We start from the raw sequence: 23060 nt of genomic DNA, 5'->3' as shown, positions 1-23060 counted from the left end.
TTGTGACCCAGTATGTGGTCTATTCTGGAGAAAGTTCCATGTGCACTTGAGAAGAATGTGTATTCAGTTGAGTTTGGATGTAAAGTTCTGTAGATATCTGTGAAATCCATCTGGTCCAGTGTATCAATTAAAGCTCTCGTTTCTTTGGAGATGTTGTGCTTAGAAGAACTATCTAGTATAGAAAGAGCTAGATTGAAGTCACCAAGTGTAAGTGTTTATTATCTAAGTATTTCTTCACTTTGGTTATTAATTGGATTATATATTTGGCAGCTCCCACATTCGGGGCATATATATCGAGGATTGTTAAGTCCTCTTGCTGGATAGATCCTTTAAGTATGATATAGTGTCCCTCTTCATCTCTCACTACAGTCTTTGGGGTAAATTTTAGTTTATCTGATATACGGATGGCTACCCCTGCTTTCTTTTGAGGACCATTTGAATGGTAAATGGTTCTCCAGCCTTTTATTTTCATGCTGTAGGTGTCCTTCTGTCTAAAATGAGTCTCTTGTAGACAACAAATAGATGGGTCCTGCTTTTTTTATCCAGTCTGAAACCCTGCGCCTTTTGATGGGGTCATTAAGCCCGTTCACGTTCAGAGTTACTATTGACAGATATGAGTTTAGTGTCATCATGATATCTATTCAGTCCTTGTTTTTGTGGATTGTTCCACTGGACTTCTTCTTAAAGGGGAATTTTAAGAGTCCCCCTTAAAATTTCTTGCAGAGCTGGTTTGGAAGTCACGTATTCTTTCAGTTCCTGCCTGTCTTGGAAGCTCTTTATCTCCTTCCATTGTGAATGAGAGCCTTGCTGGATAAAGTATTCTTGGTTGCATGTTCTTCTCATTTAGGACCCTGAATATATCCTGCCAGCCCTTTCTGGCCTGCCAGGTCTCTGTGGAGAGGTCTGCTGTTACCCTAATATTCCTCCCCATAAAAGTCAGGGATTTCTTGTCTCTTGCTGCTTTAAGGATCTTCTCTCTTTATCTTTGGAATTTGCAAGCTTAACAATTAAATGTCGAGGTGTTGAATGGTTTTTATTGATTTTAGGGGGGGGGATCTCTCTATTTCCTGGATCTGAATGCCTGTTTCCCTTCCCAGATTAGGAAAGTTTTCAGCTATGATTTGTTCAAATACATATTCTGGCCCTCTGGCCCTTTCCACGCCCTTGGGAACCCCAATTAAACGTAGGTTTTTCTTCCTCAGGCTGTCGTTTATTTCCCTTAATCTATCTTCATGGTCTTTTAATTGTCTCTTTTTTCCTCAGTTTCCCTCTTTGCCATCAACTTGTCTTCTATGTCACTCACTCGTTCTTCCACCTTGTTAGCCCTTGTCGTTAGGACTTCTAGTTTGGATTGCATCTCATTCAATTGATTTTTAATTTCTGCCTGATTGGATCTAAATTCTGCAGTCATGAAGTCTCTTGAGTCCTTTATGCTTTTTTCTAGAGCCACCAGTAGCTTTATCATAGTGCTTCTGAATTGGCTTTCTGACATTGAATTGTAATCCAGGTTTTGTAACTCTGTGGGAGAGAGGACTGTTTCTGATTCTTTCTTTTGAGGTGAGGTTTTCCTTCTAGTCATTTTGCTCAGTGCAGAGTGGCCAAAAACAAGTTGTATTGGGAAAAGGAGAAAAAGAGAGGAGAGAAAGAAGGAAAGAAAAGAGAAAAAGAAAAAAGAAAAAATGAAGAAAAAAGAAAGAAAGAAAAAGAAAGAAAGGAAAAAAATGGGTGGGGGAAGCAAACAGAAATCAAAAAGCAAAAAAGCAAAAAAAAAAAAAACAAAAACCACGGGAGGAGTATCTTCTGTTTCTTTTTATTTATTTATTTTTTCTGTTTCTGTGTACTTTAAGTCCCTTGACTTCCCCTGGAACTTGTCCGTCTAACTGGTCTTCTGAGGGAGGGGCCTGTTGTGCCTATTTTCAGGTGTTAGCACTTGGGGGAGCTGCTCTGCCCCTGCCTGGTGCAGGGCTCAGTGGGGGTTGTTTACTCCGTGATGCCCCAGGAGGAACAACCCCAGTGGCGGCGGCCAGCTCTGGAGCCCTGGAGTCAGCTCCCGCAGTGACTACAGAGCTCTCAGCCTGCAGGGCCTGGAGGCTCCAGGGCAGAGTCGCTGATCTGCTCAGCTGGGGCAGGAGCGTCCTCGCTGTCCTGGGCCCTCCCGGCCTCTGCCTGTCCCGGGGGAGGCGGGATCCTGGGCTGTGTCCCCGGCGCCCTGTGCTCCCAGGCCTGCGCTGTTGGATTGGCTCTCCCCGGAGCCGCGCAGCCCCCTCCGCGGAGCCTCTTCCTCTGCCTGAGCCCCTCCGAGCTGCTCCGGGTCCCCCCGTGCGCGCTGCAGCCCTTAGGGAGCTCGGCGCACTCTCCCGGGGCGCAGGTGCTGTTAGTGTCCCAGGGAGCCCGAGGGCACCCCCGCCCTCCTGGGGTCCTGCTCCAACTCCCCGCGAGCCCCTTTCCGCGCGGGAAGGTCGGTGCAGCTCCTGCTCCTCCGGGACGGGGCTCTCCTGTCCTGGGGACACTCGCCCCGGCCTCAGCCCGGCTCCTCGCGGGGCCCCTCCCCCTTGGAGGCCTTTTGTTTCTTTATTTCTTTTTCCCCGTCTTCCTACCTTGATAGAAGTGCAAACTCTTCTCACTGTAGCGTTCCAGCTATTCTCTCTTTAAATCTCAGGCCAAATTCGTAGATTTTCAGGATGATTTGAAGGTTATCTAGGTAATTTGGTGGGGACAGGTGATTTGGGGACCCTACTCTTCAGCCATCTTGCCCCTCCTCCTGTTCATCTGTTTTGTTTCTGAATTTCCACATTTGAGTGAAATAATATTTTTGTCTTTCTCTGACTTATTTTACTTAGCATAATACTCTCTAGCTCCATCCACATCATTGCAAGTAACAAGATTTCCTTCATTTTGATTACTAAGTAATATTCTAATATATATATATATATATATATATATATATATATATATATATATATATATATATAAAACCTCTTCTTTATCCATTCATCAGTCATTGGACATTTGGGCTCTTTCCATAATTTGGCTATTATTGAGAATGCTGCTATAAACATTGGAGTGCAGGTGCCCCCTTAGAATCAACATTTTTGTATCTTTGGATAATACCAAGTAGGGCAATTGCTGGGTCATAGGATAGTTCTATTTTTGACATTTTGAGGAACCTCCATACTGTTTTCCAGAGTGGCTACACAAGTTTGCATTCCCACCAACAGTGCAAAAGGGTTCCCTTTCTCCACATCCTTGCCAACATCTGTTGTTTCCTGAGTTGTTCATTTTAGCCATTCTGACAGGTGTGAGATGGTATCTCATTGTGGTTTTGATTTGTATTTCCCTGATGGTAAGTGAGGTTGAGCATCTCTTCTTGTGTCTGTCAGCCATCTGGATGTCTTCTTTGGAAAAGTGTCTATTTATATCTTCTGCCCATTTCTTAACTGGATCATTTGTTTTGGGGGGTGTTGAGTTTGTTAAGTCCTTTATAGATTTTTAAATACTAATCCTTTTTTTGATACATCATTTGCAAATATCTTCTCCTATCCAGTCAGTTGCCTTTTAGTTTTGTTGATCGTTTCCTTCACTGTGCAAAAGTTTTTTGCCTTGATGAGGTCCTGGTAGTTCTTTTTGCTTTTGTTTCCCTTGCCTCTGAAGATGTATCTATTAAGACTTTGGTGCAGCTGAAGTCAGAGAGGTTGCTACCTGTTTTCTCCTCTAGGATTTTGATGATTTCAGGTCTCATATTTGGTCTTTCATCCATTTTGAGTTTATTTTTCTGTATGGCATAAGAAAGTGGACCAGGGGGCACCCCAGTGGCTTAGTGGTTTGGCGTCGCCTTCAGCCCCGGGCCTGATCCTGGAGACCCGGGATCGAGTCCCACGTCAGGCTCCCTGCATGGACCCTGCTTCTCCCTCTGCCTGTGTCTCTGCCTCTGTCTGTGTGTGTGTGTGTCTCTAATAAATAAATAAAATCTTTAAAGAAAAAAAAAAGAAAGTGGACCAGTTTCATTCTTCTGCATGTCGCTGTCAAGTTTTCCCAAGGCCAATTGTCAAAGAGACTATCTTTTTTTCATTGGGTTTTCTTTCCTGCTTTGTCAAAGATTAGCTGACTGTATAGCCCATTTCTGGGTTCTCTGTTCTGATCCATCAATCTGTGTGTCTGTTTTTGTGCCTGTCTATGTCTCTCTTTTAAAATAGATGACAAATCAAAAAAAAAATAAAAATAAAAATAAAAATAAAATAAAATAGATGACAAATCTACCAAAATGTAGAAGATACTGAAATTCCATGAAGATCATTTAATCATGGGTTTGAGTTAATCATGATCTAAACATATATTCAGTATGCAATGTCATTTACCTTGTAATCCCTATATATAATAGACAGTCTTGAATTAACAAATGTCAAGTAGCATTTTTTTTGTTTTCAATATGTTTATATTCATGCATTTTATTTGTATTGGTCATATTAAAGTTGACTTCTAAATGTATATATCTCATTAAAAGTAATGAGCATTAAGGATACAGCTTGTTCCCATAATTATTAAAAGCTTTTAAAAAGCATGAATTTCAATACTCTATTTATCAAATAACACAAATTGAGTATTCTTGTAGATTTTAGAAGATCAGAAAAAGTATGTTTTGGCAGGGAAGAGTAAAAGGAAGTTTTGGAGTCAGGAAAACCCAGATGTTTAATGCCACATTTTTTTAAACTTACTAGTAACCTTTGAATATTATTTATAATTTTGAACCTTAATTTCTTCATTTATCAATTGGAGAAAAAATATATATATATTGTAGGAGTATGGATAAGATTAAGGGAGATCATGTAAGTAAAAGCTGTCATTTTGAAAATCTAAGTTAAAATGGTAATTTTATTATTGCAGATATTTTAGAGGGGTAGCCAACCACCCAATCAGTATTATCCTTTTATTTATTTTATTTACCATTTAAAACATAAAAAATAATACTCTTTCTGTATAGTAACTTTAGAAAATGCCAAAATATATCAAAAGTTACATAAAAGTTATCTTTAATTGGTAGCACAAAAAATCATGGTTAATAATTTCATGTATTTCCAATCATTTAAAAAATATAGATAGATAGATAGATAGATAGATAGATAGGTAGATAGATAGATAGATACTGATATACCAAATATGCACAGAAAATCGAAGATATAATTTGTGTGGTGTATAACTTACCTTTTCATCAATTAACATGTCATGAATATGTTTCAAAATAGGATGTTTTTCGTGGTGTGAACTTTAAGGATGCAAAGTATTCCATTATATGGATGTAATTTACTACATTTGAGCGATTTCCAGGTTTTCACTAGTATAAATGACAGAATTGAGTATTCTTGTCACATGTCTCTGTGTATATCTCTGATATTCCCCTAGGAAAATTCATAGAAGTAAAATTTTGTGGTTGAATGAAATGAGTACTTCTTTTTCTCCTCTCAAGTTTTTATTTAAATTCCAGTTAGTTAACATACAGTGTAATATTAATTTCACATGTAGAATTTAGGGATTCATCATTTGCATGCAACACCTGGTTCGCATCACAAGTGCCCTCCCTTTTACCTATCACCCATTTAACCTCTCCTTCCATTCACCTCCCCTCCAGTAACCCTCAGTTTATTCCCTATAGTTAAGTGTCTCTTTTCTAGTTTGTCCCTCTTCTTTTCTCCCTATGTTCATCTGTTTTGTTTCTTATATTCGCCATACGAGTGAAATCATGTCTTTCTCTGACTTATTTCACTTAGGGTAATACATTCTAGCTCCATCTATGTCATTGCAAATGGCAAGATTTCATTCTTTTTATGGCTGAGTAATGTTCCATTTTACGTATATACCACATCTTTATCCATCAGTCAATGGACATTTGGGCTATTTCCATAATTTGGCTCTTGTTGGTAATGGTGCTGTAAACATCAGGGTGCATGTATCCCTTCGAATCAGTATTTTTGTATCTTTTGGGAAAATACCTAGTAGTGTGGAGAAAGGGGAACTCTCTTACGCTGTTGGTGGGAATGCAAACAGGTGCAATATAATCAGTCACTCTCGAAAACATTATGGAGGTTCCTCAAAAGTTAAAAATAGAACTACCCTAGGATCCAGCAATTGCACTGCTAGGTATTTACCCTAAGGCTTTTAATATATTTTCATATATTCTTTTAAATTGGAGTATAAGAGACACATAGGAAAGTATACAGATAATAAGAATAGAAGTCAGGGATCCCTGGGTGGTGCAGCGGTTTGGCGCCTGCCTTTGGCCCAGGGCGCGATCCTGGAGACCCGGGATCAAATCCCACGTCGGGCTCCTGGTGCATGGAGCCTGCTTCTCCCTCTGCCTGTGTCTCTGCCTCTCTCTCTCTCTCTCTCTCTCTCTCTCTCTCTCTGTGACTATCATAAATAAATAAAAATTAAAAAAAAAGAATAGAAGTTGATGGATTTTTTAAAAGTCAGCATACCATGCTACTAACACCCAGATCAGGAATTAGAACATTACCGCAGGAGCTTCTTTCATGCTCCTTCCTAGTTATTAACCCTTTACCAACTGCCTTCCTCACCAAAGATAAGCTCACTTCTGACTTCAAACACTTGTAGAGTATATGTATTTCTAGATCATCCACTCTCTAAGTGGCACCACTGTCATAAATTAAGTAAGTACAAATGGTCTATTCTCACAGCAATACCACACAGAATTGGTTATAGTAAATAATGATACTTGGTAGTAAACATTCTTTTTCTGGGGGGGTATTTTTTTTATTGTAGTTAGAAGTAGTAAACATTCTTAAACTTGATTATTCTTCAAGATTGCATTGGATATTCTTGGCCCTTGGCATTTGCATATATATCTTAGAATTGGTATGTCACTTTCTATTGAAAACGGTTGCAATTTTAATAGAGCTCACACTGAATATACAGATTATTAGAAGAGAGTTGATATCTTTACAATATAGGATCTTCCATTTGGTTTCTTCCAATAGAAGAATAAGGTATATTCCTTTATTTTTTTAGGCTTTCCTTAATCTCTCAGGCGTATTGGTAGTTTTCAGAGTAGAAGTCTAGCTTTTTGGTATGAATTATCAAATTACTCCCTACAAATGTAAGAATTTATCCTCCCACAAATAGCATAAAAGTGCTTATTTTCTAGAATTTTGATAAATACCTTTGACAAAAGCCAATATAGTAGGCAAATGATGGTTTATTATTGCTGTTTTAATTTGCATTTCATTGACTACTTAGTGGTTGGATTTTTGTTTATTTGCTGTTTCCATTTTTTTTGTTAAAATTCCTGTTTATATTCTTTATCCTGAGTTTTCCAATAGATTCTCCATCTCATTTCATTTATTGAAAGATCTTTTTATATGAAAGATTATTACCCATTGTCTGATAGATGCTGCAAATAGTCCCAGCTGTCATTTGTTTTTAATTCTGTTAATTGGCCTTAATTTTGAATGAGCAATACAAATATTATATTTAATAGTTTACTCACATTACTTTCTGCTTCTAAAAGGCTTCCTCACACCAATATTTTATTCTAGTTCTGCTAGTAATGTTTTTACACTTAACACTTTAATTTCTCTAGAATGCTTTTGTTGTAAGATGTGAAATAAGTATTTAATATCTGTTTATTTCTAAAACAGACACCTCTGCTTATCTTATTATTAAAATTTCTACACATTTGAAATTAAAATTCAAAGATGAAAAAACAGAAGCTAATCTTGTGTGAAATTAGGTCAAGATTTAGTTAGATACTAAATTAACACATAAGGGAACTGAATGTGTTTAATTTTTTTCTTCACCATAGGGCACATGTTGTACAAAGAGTATGGTTCTATAATACTTAAAAAGATTATTGGGAAAATGATGCATTTTACTTTTAAACTGTATACATATTTTGATATGAATATGAAGTAGTAAATGTAATAGTAAATAATATTAAGACATACAAAAGCTGACATGGAACCTACTCATATTCTACATCATAAATTATTCACATTCTCGTTTTCCATGAACTATACAGAAGCCATCAGTTCCTGAAGACTGTTTTGAAGGTGTGGGGACGCACAAAAATTATATGTCAGAAGGTCCCAAATTCTACCCTACCATTAACTAAGTGATATTGTCATAGGAATATGCGATTTTAAACTGATGGCTTAAAAAAAATAAAAATAAAAATAAACTGATGGCTTTAGCTGTGTTACATCCTATTAATAGTGATTTGTTATTAAAATTTATATTCTCAAGAAGAAAAACTGGTAGTTTTCCTTTCTAAATTAACTTATTTCTCTTTGAAGGTAATACATTTATATTTTGCAAAAATTTAAAACTCTAATGAACATCATCCACCCCATCTACCACCTGCCCTACCATCACCAAGCATTGATTTTACTAGTATAAATACATCTACAAGATAAATTCCTAGCAGCAAAAATTCTGGGTATAAGGCTATATGCATCTGTCAGATATTGCCAAATTATCTTCCACAAGGGGTACACAAGTTTGTCTGTCCCACTGGCGATACATAATTATGTATTTTCCACAACCTTGGCAGAATAGTGTATTTTAGACTTGGATTTATGTTAGTGCAATAGATGAAATTTTCAGATCTCTCATTACAACGAAGTTTAGCTTCTTTATGTATGTTTAAAATCCATTTATGAAAAAAAATAAAATCCATTTATGTTTTCTTTTTTAGACTGTCCTTTTATCCAGTTTTTCTCTGGGTGGTTGGCTTTTTTAAAATTAATTTGCAGAAGGCTTCTTATGTGTTAGGAAATTAGTACCTTATTTGAGATGTCATAAATATATATATATATATATATATATATATATATATATATATATATTTTTTTTTTTTACAATTTGTCATTTGTCCTTCGACTTTGCTTTTAGGTGTTTTTTTTTTTTCCCATTCAAAAGTTTCTCATTTTTATATAGTCCAGGTAACTAATATCTTTGTTAATTAAAACTATTTAACTTGCAGATAAAATTACATTCTTTATGTTGAGTACTCTGGACATGCATTGCTTCTTTAATTGGAAAAAAAGAAATTAATCCTAAAATTTTGAAATTGTTTATCTTTCATTCATCAGATGTTTATTGAAACCCTGTCATGTATAAGAACCCAGTTCAAAAAAAAAAAAAAAAAGAACCCAGTTCACCCAGAAATCAAAGCTAAGTGAGGGAGGACAGTGTAAATAACAAAGAGTATAAGGCATACGCTATGATGGTGGGAAGCACAAGGTCTGTGAGGATATACCCAATGTAGATGTCATAACTAACCTGAAAACTATTGTGCCCTATAATCTCATTATGAGCCATTGTTTATTTTTTTCAGTTATTAGTCAAATCTCACCCATTGAGCTGTTTGCTCTCCAGAATTGTTCTAGCTCTAGAACCAGAAAGGAATGGTTTGGGAGTGTGAGAAGGAAACTAACAATCTCAGTGGAAAGATACAGGGATTTCTATCTTGATATGTGAACACTATTTGTGATCAGATATAAATGAGTTCATAACTCAGTTTTAGAGATTTTAAGAAAATATGATAGCTGTTATTTTCATTAAGTTCAGAATCTAGAGGCTCTTAGATGCTGCAAGTGGAAGCTGTAAAATGTTTTTTACATGTACTTGTGACTAGAAAATAATCCAATAAAAATAAACTGTTAGTAACTTCCTTATAAATGCTGGAAGAGATAAGTTGAAAGCGTTATTAGATTATATATTATAGACATGGAATTACATTTGTAATATAAACTCTCTCTCTCTCTCACACACACACACACACACACACACGTGCATGCAAATACAATATTTGTCACCATAGATGTCATTATGGATTACAACTCACAAAACACAAATAAGCCTTTATCTGATACTTTGTTGACTTGGCTTTATAGCAGGATACAAGTCAAACAAAGCAGATACAGCATCATGTTTCATTATCCATTAACAAGCATTGCATGCTACCTGCACACTCTTTACTTACCCAGGGGTGAACACACCAAGGTCTGTGCAGATCACTTTAAATAGAAGCCATAGCCTCTATTTCCTTTCTATCTTTTTTTTTATTTTTATTTATTTATGATAGTCACACAGAGAGAGAGAGAGAGAGAGAGAGAGGCAGAGACATGGGCAGAGGGAGATGCAGGCTCCATGCACCGGGAGCCCGAGGGGGGATTCGATCCCGGGTCTCCAGGATTGCGCCCTGGGCCAAAGGCGGGCGCTAAACCGCTGCGCCACCCAGGGATCCCTCCTTTCTATCTTTTACACTATCTTTTACACTAGGGTCATCCACACCCTAGGTTATGTTCCAGTTCACAGCTTCCCCAATGCAGATACAGTTCCATACAGCAAACAAAGCAGGTCTAATGTTTCCCAATCATCTTAAAGTTAGCGTTCCAAGGGAACATTGCTGTGGAACCTAAGGTCAGTCTCAGGCTGGAACACATCAGTACAGGCTGAATGTTAACCCTTTACTCATGAATGCACATGCATTTTACACAATGTATATAAATGTACTTATAGATTTCAAAATACATGTTGTTTACATATAATCATAGCTTATATAAAATTCCTTCTCCTGTAAATTAATGGAGAAGTTATTTTGTCCATTAGCATATCCCTTTTTCACCTCACATGTCTTGGGTGCAATTAAGGAGCATAATGTTCTTCAGTTAGTTCTTTCAAAAGTATCTAAAACAGATATTACAAAGTATGGGGGCATTATTTAGATGATGCATTAGTGTATTAGTTTACTTTTTTAATATTCTCTATAAAATTGGCAAGGGTGTGGAGAAAAAGGAGCCCTCTTGCACAGTTGGCGGGAATGCAAATGGATGCAGCCACTTTGGAAAACAGTATGGAGAATCCTCAAAAAATTAAAAATAAAATTACCCTATAATCCAGTAATTGTGCTACTGAGTTATTTACCCCAAAAATGCAAAAACTAATATATTTATAGCAGTATTATGTACAGTGGACAAATTATGGAAAAGACCAAGTGTTCATCAACAGATGAATGGGTAAAGAAGATGTGGTGTGTTATGTACACACACACACACACACACACAAATACACAATGGAATATACTCAGTCATAAGAAATTTTGCCATTTTCAAAACATGAGTGGATCTAGAGGGTATAATGCTAAATGAAATAAGTCAGAGAAAGACAAATATGATTTGCATGATTTCATTCATATGTAGAATTTAAGAAACAAGACAAACAAGCAAAAAAAAAAAAGAGAGAGAGAGAAATCAAGAAACAGACTTTTAACTATAGAGAACAAATTGATGGTTACCCAAAGGGAGGTGAGCAAGGGATGGGTCAAATGAGTGACAGGGTTTAAGGAGTAGGACTTGTGATGAACACTGGGTGCTGTAGGGAAGTGTTGAATCACTATACTGTACAACTGAAACTAATACAACACTGTGTTAACTGTACTGGAATTAAAAATGCTATCTATAATAACATGATATTATTTTATAATAGATGTATATTGTAGCATGTGACTTTATATTATAATGTAATGTTTTATTTATATTATTAGAATAGTATTCATCATATCATAAAGGGTTGCCATTGCAGATTCACATTCTTTAGTACCGTTTACCCGTTTTACCTCTTGGCAATAGGAAGAAAAAGGCTTTGCTCTTGCTTATCCTGGCTCCCTACTTACACTTGAGCTCAAGTAATAATCACTAAGATGTAATGACTTTATTGTCATTACATGCAGGATATTGCTCTTGGTTATTTAAATGGATTACCTATTTAACCCATATACTGACCCTGTGAAGCAGGTACTGCCATTGTCTGCATTCTGTGGAGAAGGCATTGAGAGTTAAAGGAAATTTGGCTAAAGTGCTAGGAAAGAACTAGAATTAAGATTTTAACCAAGCAGCCTAACTCTAGACTTCCCAGTGTTGTACAGAGTATCCTACTCCTTCCTAAGGTATTTCATGTTTCTCAACCCCAATGTCATGATCCATTTATAAAATGGAGACAGACCGTAAAGACTGCTAACTCTGGGAAACGAACTAAGGGTGGTAGAAGGGGAGGAGGGCGGGGGGTGGTGGGAGTGAATGGGTGACGGGCACTGGGGGTTATTCTGTATGTTAGTAAATTAAACACCAATAAAAAATAAATTAAAAAAAATAAATAAATAAAATGGAGAAAAGAATAGTATCTGTATCATAAGATTGTTGGGTGGATTAAAGAAGGCAGTAAATGTGAAACTTCCAAACATGGTATTTGGCACATTGTAAGCCCTTAATAAAAATAGCCTATAATCATACTGATATATTCTACTCTAATCCAAATGTCTTGTTTCTCCTTTTCATTCCAATCTCCTTATTTTGTTGTACTTGCTTATATTTAGACCCACAAATTATAACCTACCTCCCCATTTTATTTTGTGCATAAAATAATTCCCTTGTACAATTACAATTTTCCCTAATACAAAAGAAAAGTTAGAAGGAAGGATAAAGGCACAGTATCTGGCATCTAATATGCAATACACCATTATGTTTAGTAAATGAGTGATTCAGTAAAGAATATACTTCTTTACTTTTATTGGTTGCAGTTGGGTATACATTGTGAGTGTGTGTTTTGAATTTCTAAAAAAGGCTTGTTGTCTCTACAGCATAGGATTTGGGGGAAGATTATTAATAAATGACTTATAATTTCTGAATTAAATCCTCACATAACTCATGTGAGTAACTCATATCATCCTGTTAAAATACCAATTTACTTTTTTATTTAAACTATGGGAATCTTTCACTCTTTTTCCTTGCAGGTTTCTAGAAATCTGCCTGAGAAGCAAGAAGAAATTGAGGCACACGTAAAAGACCTTGGACAGCTGGAAGAGCAGTTAAATCATCTGCTTCTATGGCTGTCTCCTATTAGGAATCAGTTGGAAATTTACAATCAGCCAAATCAAACAGGACCATTTGACATCAAGGTAGGGACTTTTCACTTTAAATATTGTTTTCCAAAAGAATGGCAATATCACTGAACTAAGTTTCTCATCCATTATTATAATCGCCATTGTTGTTATAATATTAATAATAATAATAAATTGGCTTTTTTGTTTTGTCTTACCGTACTTACTAGCGATGATGTATTCATTAAACTCATATCACTAGAATGCCTTCATCATATTTCTTACTATGACTTATCTCCCATTTCTACTTTAATTGCAGTCAATATATGTTTGTAGATTCCTTATATAAAACTAAAATTGTTTAGGAGATTAGGTGCCTACCAAATAAAGTATAGGCTCTTTAGTAAACATCACAATACCCTCTCAGGCTGACTCCAGTTTATCTTTGTATCCTTTTATTCTACCAACAAAACCTCCCTTTATTTTCTAACTACAGAAAATTATACATTACGTTTATATGTGTACGGTTCCATGTGCCATGTCTGTGTCCCTGATCCCTCTTCCTTAAATGACTTTTTTCTCCTTTTTTGCATGATGAATTTTTCTACATCCTTCAAGACTGAATTCAATGTCTTTGCTTCTTCAAAACCTTTTTTCATACCCCAAGTAGAATAAAAAACCTTCTTAGGATTTCTTATAAGCCTCTGTATCCATTTCCTGTAACCTTTGTACATTGATTTACACTTAAGTTTTGCAGACTTGAGTACTTCATCACACTCTTCTTCAAATACAGAGGATGTCTTCTTACATAACTGCTTTATCCCACTCCTCTCTGAACCCCTACCCCATCTCAGAGCCCAGTGTATGGTGGGTACTTGTATTTTTGTATCAAAGAATAAAGGTGGTATCGAGACACCCAGAATGGTAATGAGATGCCACAGGTAGGCCTAGTACTCTGGACCAACATGCCAAATGGATGCCACCATCTTCCCCTTTTAGTGTCCCTGTAGACATTGATTGTCCCTAACTTTTCTCTCTCCCCAGGAGCATATTCCAAAGACTTATCCCAAACTGATGCTCTGCTTTGCATCCCCTATGGGCCAAAAATATTAAATAGCTTATCACATAAACCAATTAATTAAAATCTCAACCTCTTGATTAATGTAATAATGGGTACTTTCAGACTAAATAAGTTAAGTAACATCTTGAGTAAAGTTTTTCTTTTAGTTCACTGACCCAGATTTTTCAGTGTACTTGCTTTCCATGGTTATCACAACCTTATTTTTTTTAAATCTCCATGAGGTTTTGTTTTGCCGGGAGATAAGGCAAGAATAAAATGAAGTATGAGGATATTCTAGAGAAAAGAAAGTCCCAAGTTTAGGAAAGATGGGCTTGAGTGAGGTTAAGGAGAGAGAGAGAGAGGTTTTAAACAACTAAAATTAGTTATATTTGCCAAGTGCACGCCACTACTTTTACTGTATCTCTTCCTGGCACTTTACCATTCTGTTAGCTACCCTCAAGCACAGCTGATACCATGTACATCACCGATAGACATCATTTCACCCCTGCAAAACCCAGGCTGCTCATCCAGTGGCATGGTCTTCAATTTACGTCTGACAATTAAAGTCAAGTCACAGTAGGCTTTACCCAGAACAAATTTCGTTGGCTTTTAAAAAGTATATGAGACATGTAACAACACAGCTGGCACAGTGATGACACAGTAAAGGTCTTGACACCAAGCCATGGCTTCTGATGCACCTTTCACCCTGGGCTTGGGTTATGTGTAGTCACAGGGACAAGACTGGGTGAATGCAAAGCCATATCATCATTCAGGGAAGCCATCAGGCCTGGAATCCCTTCAGTTTGTTCATCTTGCTAGCACAGTGTCTCAATGGTATTTGACTAGTGTGCATTCTCCAGTACAACTGCATCTCCTGGATGCTCATTTCTCAGTACTCAGTAATCTCAACAGAGAAGTGCAATTACTTCGTCCAACAAACAGTAACCTCAGCCAGATTCTCTTGGATCTAGCATATTCTTAAATATTTCTTGATTTAGTATTATAAAGAGGAAAGGCCATAAATTCTCTGCTCCCAATCAGAAAGAGCTTTCTGTAACTCACAGGTAAAAGCAGATCCTTTACTTTTAAATATAATCTCTAGTTAAAATGAGCTTCTTCATGAAAGTAACGAAAAAATATACTCAATATTAGCTATCTCTATTGATGGAATATATCTATATATATCCTTCCTAGGATAAAAAAATCCTTCGCTAGAGAGGGATGTTGTTGACTCAACCAAAGTGACTTTAGTACTGGTCTTACCCCCCGACAATGGTTCCCACATATGGAAAACTTGCATTGGGCATGTGTTTGTCCATGGCCCATACATCTGTGCCAAATAGGTCCCTGCAGTTTAGAGTGAAAGCTCCTCTCAGCTGTGTTAATCACTTTCCTTTATCAAAGCTACAAGTCCCCACTCTCACTGCTGTGTGTACTTTCAGAGAGTCATGATATTTGCCTCCTGCAGCTTGGTGTAAATCACTGAGGGGAGAGGCAGCTGCCTTTTCCCTGGCAGTAAAATTCCTTGGCTTCAGTCCTCTGTGCATATTCTGAGTTTCTCATCTCTGGAGTGCATATTTCAAAAATATTCCCTTAGCCTTTTTCTTCTGTTTGTGGCTATGTCCAAGACAAAAAAAATCATGAAATCACATATATGATGACTTCAGACATTCTCCCCATAATTCTCAGACCCCTAGCTTGTAATCAGGAAATAGCGACCTGTGTGAATAATTTACTCACTTACCTAGTTCTTTATCCCTCTTTGTCTAGCCTCTATCTAAATTCACTGTCTAATAAATGATTTATAAAGATTGCTCAGACTTCTTCTATAAGATATGTGATTTTAGTCTGTATGGCCTGCTATAGCCTTCTACTTAAAAAGATGAGATTAAACTTTTTTTTCAGTTAAAGAAAGATAGGAAAATAGACTTTACTTTAAACTACTAAAAACCAAAAATAGTTTTTAAGCACTCTTGTGGACGTGCCCATTTTTAAACACAGAGAAAGAAATTCCTTTCTAAAATCTTAGGAATGAATTAATGCAAAAACAGTAGACAACACAAGGAGCCTCCGATTCCTAAATTTAAAGAAATTGTCTTTGTCCATGGTGGCCATGGCTACCTTTGAAACAAAGAGCCTAAGGCCTTGACATCCGGGTTATTTGTTTTCTCTCGTCAAACTCCAAGCACCTGTTAGAAAAATATGTAATACCCTCTATGAGCCTCAGTTTTGCCTGCTTGGCACTTCATGCTTATTGATGAAATGCAGCTAGCTGTGTAATGAAACCCAAATAAAAAAAGCCTTAAGGGCTCTGTTCTAATACATTGTTTATGCTGGAGTGAAAATTGACTGCACATCGCTTGGCTTGTGCAATTTACTCCCGAAATATTCCTATTCAGGAAATCCTGCAAATAGCAATATTCATCTTGAAAATCACCTCACAGAACCCTTAGCAAACTGAGAAACATAATCAATGAGATCGTGATGTAGAGGGTGAAAATGAGGCGTAATCACAGACCTTTCCCTTCAGTCAGCGTGCTAGAAGGCATGCCTTTGAATTTAGATTTCCAAATGTACTCTCAATTTAGACATAAGATATGTTGATTTCATATTTTAGAAATGATAATTGAATGCTCAAAACCAGGGACCAGTTAGAATTTCTATAAAAGGTCTTATGTTTTTAATCTTTAATGAATGCTATCAGTAATGAGCTGTAGGTATACTATTTATCTGATATGGAACTACCTAACTACTGTTTTCAAAACTTTGTATTAAAATATGAGGGAGGAGGCCACATAATTTTATGTTAAGTCTTACTGACTGAAATACTTTCATATTGAAGACAGGGAGAGTTTTTTCCTTCTCTTCAAGAATGACTTTGCTTCTGTGATCTATAAATAACATGACATACTGTTCTGCTAGCTCTTCCTCTCCATGTAAGAAACTTAATTGCCCATAATGACAAATCCACACAGAAAACTACCAAAAGACACAATTGGAATGAATGAATGATAAAGTATGTGAGCACCCAGGCCATTCTCAGTGTGCCTTGAGTGTTGTCCAAAAACAAAAACAAAAACAAAAACAAAAAAGCACCAGATGACTTCATAGGCAAGGAAAACTCTATTCAAGACTATTAAAATAGGAAAGAGAGAGACTGAAGTCAACTCCACTGAAACGATAAGCAGGAAAGATTTTAATCCTTGGGATGAACTCCTGTTAAAGTACTAAAAGGGCACTGGCAGGGATGTTGGTCAAGGTGATTTGACCTTGTGTGTCTGCTGTTTGTCACTTACTGAAGGGAGGCTACTATGCCCCCCACTACAGAGGTGGGAAGCCGGTGCTAGTCTTCCTGACATTTACATTTCAATGAGATGGTTCCCAGGTATTTGAGAAAGACATTCCTGGGTTGTAGAAGACTTATCTCTCAAAATGGCAGATAAGGTATTGACAGTTGAAAGTTTTTCTAAAGTGAACTAAGAAAATAGAGTTCAAGTCTAGAATAAGGAAGAAACCCATCTCATTTTTTAGTCAGCCTTAAGGAGAATATTGAGGCCATCTTTGTCACTACCTTCTTTTGCCGGAGCGAAGCCAGTTATCCCAGTGAACAGGTTGGTAAAGCTACTTCCTGTCAGTTATTTCAGAAGCTTTCTGTTGTTCAAGGACTACTTGAACTGAGTCTGAAACTTCATAGTAGAGGATTTTGCTGCACAGTGTGAGCAATTAGGTATTTAATAAGGGGTGTTTTCTATGACAGTGAGAAGAAAAACAAAGATTAATGATTGGAACATACTATAAACCCAGTTTCCAAGTCCACAGGGCAGCCAATTAAGAAGATTCCTAGAGGTTGGGCTGGAAACGTCTTTGGATGGTGAAGCAACAATAGCAGTGACCATTTTATGACTATTTGAATGTTTTAGGTGACAGTACAGACGTCAGAGAGGTTTTGTAAGATTGTCCACAGTCAGAGCTATTTCCTGGAACAGAGCATAAAAGTTGTGGGACTTCCACTGAACTTCCTGAGCAGCCCTTATAGCTGCAGCTCCAGGCTTGCGGGTTGTCCAGACATAATTTCCTGTGCCCGTGAGTCCTTTGAAGTCAATGTCAAGTTGTCCAGCTTCAGCTCTCAGGGTTTCCTTAGAGCCTGAGAGAAAAGTTCAACGATAGGACAATCTAGAATCTCGATAAGGATCTGGGTACTTAGCTTTTAGTTCTCAGTGATTCCAAGTCAGGAGAATAGGAGAAAAAAAATGGAAACATTCGTTTGGAGAGTTGCGGTCAAACACTGAAAGAAACTCAAAAACTTGAAAATTTGGTAGAAACTAACCATATGTGTAAGATAGTCCAATCTACAAATTGGTAACAATATCATGTAGTTTATAAGGAAATACGAAATAGCTCAAAGGCAAAGAACAGGACGAGAATCTGGTAACCTATCAGTATGTGCTACAGTTTTCTATTGAAGTGCAATTTTTGTTTCTCTGTAGTCACCTCCCATTTGAGCAAAGGTACTCCCAGTGAAATTATTCTTGTTAACAAAATAAAGCTGGGCTGTATTTTGTCAATACAATAGTAGTTGTCTACAGTCAATAGTAGTTGACTACACAGGCCTTTCAAAGTTGGTGTTGCTGTAAGTTTTTATAAAGAATCTCAGATTTGACTTTTAAAAGCTTCATGAAATTCAAAAGCCAAGCCAAGAACTTGCCATCAGATTTTACCTGCAACACTATAGATTGAGGTGAAGTTTTCTATTTTCAAAGTCCTCAAAATATCCTAAAGCTTCCTGGGTTTGCCAGGGAGTGACCTTCCTTATTTACCTATAAGACTGGACATCCCATTAAGCCAGGCTAGTTTTCTCAAAAGGGCTTTGTAAACATTGTCTCCAAAAAGTGTACTGTTGTTCTTTAAAACTATCTGGTCATATCCGATTTTATCTATATCATTGTCAAGTATAACATTCCAGTCAAAGCTTTGGTTATATAATCAATTTTCTCAATTATCCTGTTACAAGAAAGATAGATTCTTATTGAATCTGTGCGAATAATCATATTGCCAGGAAAATAAAATTACTCAGTAGGAGTTTGTGGATTCTGGAAGCAGAGAGGAAAAGATAAATGTTTCATTTCTGTTTATAAAAGTGTAATCTACTAAATTGCTCTGAGTTAGAGATAGCGTAAGAAAAAAGAAAAAGGAGTTCCTTGTATCAAGAATATAGAATATTAAAGCATCAGCAATATTCCAAACAAAAGCCTTAATCAAATGATTCTTCACCAGTTCAATCAGTTCTATGTACTTGATTGTCATTTTGCTTGATCTCGGACAGTTTCATAAACCCATCAACTTCTTCACTGGACTTCTGGAAATCTTGACTCAGTCGAAGTTATTTAAGCAAAGCTACAGAAGCTTGTGCCCTAGAATACCTGGAATAGTCCTTTCAGTGCATCTCCAAGACAGTCCCTTATTGTTGAAGACAAGCATTCTGGGCTGTAGCTGATTACAAGTACTTTCAGGGGAGCCTCGGAGTAAAACAACTTTGTAAAGGATAAAAGACTTCAAACAGCTACAGTTAAAGATCTGATGAGAGTTCACTTAAAGGAATTCAGTCACTTCTGTGGCATACAACATTTTCCAGTAATAAGTGGAATTATCACTGATGATATTATACTGTCATCTGTTAGGCAAAGCAACACCACGTCATATCATGGACAGCAAGGGCACTGACTAATTTCTACTAACTTGATATAATTACTGAAATATTTATGTTACTAAGATGTGACTCATACAAATATATCCTCTGGAAGGTTAAGCATCTCTTATTTGTTGATGCTTTTTATGTTAACTCAATGTGTCAAGTAAGCCTTAGCCATTCTTAATATATTTTTTTTTAGATATTAAGAGAGAACAAATGTGAGAGAACAAATCTAGAGATTTTTCAAGTCAGTTTAAGATCAAGATTTCATTTAGGATTAGATTTGTGGAAGGAAAAATATCAAAGGTTGTCAAAAATGTGAAAAGGTTTGAACCCTTGGTTAAATAGGATCATGGGTCACTGAAATAGTGCTTGACTACCTATTTAACCAAAGTGACAGTGAAAGATTTCAAAAAAAAAAAAAGCATACAAGGTAATATGATTGTAAAAGACTGGCTTTTTCAAAAGTGAAATGATTCTTAAATCATCAAGGACATGATATTATCAACATAAAACACAGGAAATTATTCCAATAAGACATAATCACTTTCACTACCTGAATTATTCAGAAAGTAAAGAAAAAGCTTTTACAATCTCTTATTAAGAATAAATCAGTAATCCGAGAAAAATTTGTCATTTTAATGAAGAAAAAAATGAACTCTAGTTTTTCATTAATACACTGTTGATACTAAAGCTCATTTGTAAAAAGCTTCTAAATAAACCCGTTCAATCATAGTCAGCTTTGATCACATGACACAAATTTCCTTTTCCACAAACTTTCTACAGCTTTCTATATCCATTCAGATTTTGTCCTACACTTTTCCTCATCTTCCTTCTGGAATAATCAGTCATTTCACTTACGAACAAAATTATTCTCTTTTTATATAACAAAAACAATAAAACAATGTCTCCTCAAAGAGTTAAAAATAGACCTGCCCTACGACCCAGCAATTGCACTGCTGGGAATTTACCCCAAAGATACAGATGCAATGAAACGCCGGGACACCTGCACCCCGATGTTTCTAGCAGCAATGTCCACAATAGCCAAACTGTGGAAGGAGCCTCGGTGTCCATCGAAAGATGAATGGATAAAGAAGATGTGGTCTATGTATACAATGGAATATTCCTCAGCCATTAGAAACGACAAATACCCACCATTTGCTTCAACGTGGATGGAACTGGAGGGTATTATTCTGAGTGAAATAAGTCAATCGGAGAAGGACAAACATTATATGGTCTCATTCATTTGGGGAATATAAATAATAGTGAAAGGGAATAGAAGGGCAGGGAGAAGAAATGGGTAGGAAATATCAGAAAGGGAGACAGAACATGGAAGCCTCCTAACTCTGAGAAACGAACTAGGGGTGGTGGAAGGGGAGGAGGGCGGGGGGTGGGGTGAATGGGTGACGGGCACGGAGAGGGGCACTTGACGGGATGAGCACTGGGTGTTTTTCTGTATGTTGGCAAATTGAACACCAATAAAAAATAAATTTATTATTAAAAAAAACAATGTCATTACCTGCCTTGCATATGTTGCATACAAAGTTGTTTTTCTTTGACTTTAATGTTTCTATATATATAATGTTTTATATATATATATATATATATATATATATATATATATATATATATAATGCCTTTTAACCATTAGCAACTTTTGTTTTACAGAGAAAATTAGGAAGCAGATAAATGTTAACTGTCATATACTAGCATTTTGTAGCAGACTAGAAATGATTATGAAAACAAGTTGAGGTTACCTTTTCAATATGAAGGCTAAACGTTTTCATCAATATTTAAGATTTTCTTTGGAACTAATAGGTGATATTATGGACGTCGTGGACTAGACTTTGGGTGAGTGACTAAGGTTGTAACAAAGGACGATCTGGGTGTCTCCAAAGCCCACCTGAGTATATAAAATATCCAGTTAGTTTCCAGGTAGTCTTTTCAACTTCAGGTGATTACTTTTGGGGTTCCTAAGTCCCTTGAGAGCCCCCTATGGAGCAGGAAGCATAAAGCTCATCGTTGAGTTGAGGGACGGAGTGGGCAAGGAATGGTCTGGCAGAAGTGGACAGAAGGATGGAAGATAAGAAGGTTTTGAAAAGGAATATATGAAAGAATTCAAGGGAACTGACAGAAAGATCAAAGGTGATAAAAGGAAAGAACAGCAGAGGTGTTGGGAAGGGAGAGGTCCTAGATGAGGTAGTGTAGGGTGATTGTAAGTTTTCCCAAAAGGCCATGGAAATTCCAAATTACCTTTAGTAAAACCACGTCAACAAGGAGGGAAGCTGACAGCTCCACAGCTGTTCTCTTCAGAGGAGAATCAAAAGAGCAAGAACTTCCCATGGGGAAGAGAGGAAACAGTAACAACAAAGTAAGAAACGCCAGAGAAATAGTGCTTTAAATACCCAAGAACTGAAGTTCAAGCAAATGAGATCTCAGTGTGAATGTAATATGTTCTACACCCTTGGTAGCTTTCAAACAGAAAATCTTGGACTCTAACCCAGCATCAATCGTCAACTCAGACTCCTAAGGAAAAAAAAAAGTCTGTCCCTACCATGCTTCCAAAGACTGTCATCAGAAGCACTGGATTTTGAGTTGGCTTCATCAATATATCCTCAGTCAGTCGGGAGTGTGGTCACTGTTCGTGTAATTAGCTTTTTGGAGGTTAATGTCCTCCAGTTCACTGTTAGGGAGATAATCCACATGCAGTGAAATTATTCACATTCAAACAGTTACTCCCTTAGATGATAGATATGTACTAGCTCAAGATTAGAATAAGATACCTATTTTAATGTTTTTTGATTGCCAATATGGAGATGAAAAATGGCATCTCATTGTAGTTTTATTTTTTTATTTTTTAAATTTATTTTTTATTGGAGTTCAGTTTGCCAACATATAGCATATCACCCAGTGCTCATCCTGCCAAGTGCCTCCCTCAGTGCCCGTCACCCAGTCACCCCAACCCAAGGCCCACCTCCCCTTCCACTACCCCTTGTTCGTTTCCCAGAGTTAGGAGGCTTCCATGTTCTGTCTCCCTTTCTGATATTTTCACTCATTTTCTCTCCTTTCCCCTTTATTCCCTTTCATTATTTTTTATATTCCCCCAATGAATGAGACCATATAATGTTTGTCCTTCTCCGATTGACTTACTTCACTCAGCATAATACCCTCCAGTTCCTTCCACATCGAAGCAAATGGTGGGTATTTGTCGTTTCTAATGGCTGAGTAATATTCCATTGTATACAAAGACCACAGCTTCTTTATCCATTCATCTTTCGATGGACACCGAGGCTCCTTCCACAGTTTGGCTATTGTGGACATTGCTGCTAGAAACATCGGGGTGCAGGTGTCCCGGCGTTTCATTGCATCTGTATCTTTGGGGTAAATCCCCAGCAGTGCAATTGCTGGGTCGTAGGGCAGAT

At 36.9% G+C, this 23060-nt stretch overlaps 1 protein-coding gene across 1 annotated transcript in view; it reads left to right on the top strand.

Moving 5' to 3' along the window:
• DMD (dystrophin) overlaps positions 1-23060 on the top strand; it is a 2084073-nt gene that overhangs the window by 1360796 nt on the left and 700217 nt on the right. The window contains 1 exon segment of the mRNA NM_001003343.1: positions 12803-12967. Coding sequence (NP_001003343.1) covers positions 12803-12967 — 165 coding nt within the window.

Source organism: Canis lupus, chromosome X, assembly GCF_011100685.1.
Source record: "Canis lupus familiaris isolate Mischka breed German Shepherd chromosome X, alternate assembly UU_Cfam_GSD_1.0, whole genome shotgun sequence".
Lineage (NCBI taxonomy): Eukaryota > Metazoa > Chordata > Mammalia > Carnivora > Canidae > Canis > Canis lupus.
The sequence above is the reverse complement of the archived record's forward strand: the minus strand, read 5'-3'. Positions and strand labels throughout refer to the sequence as shown.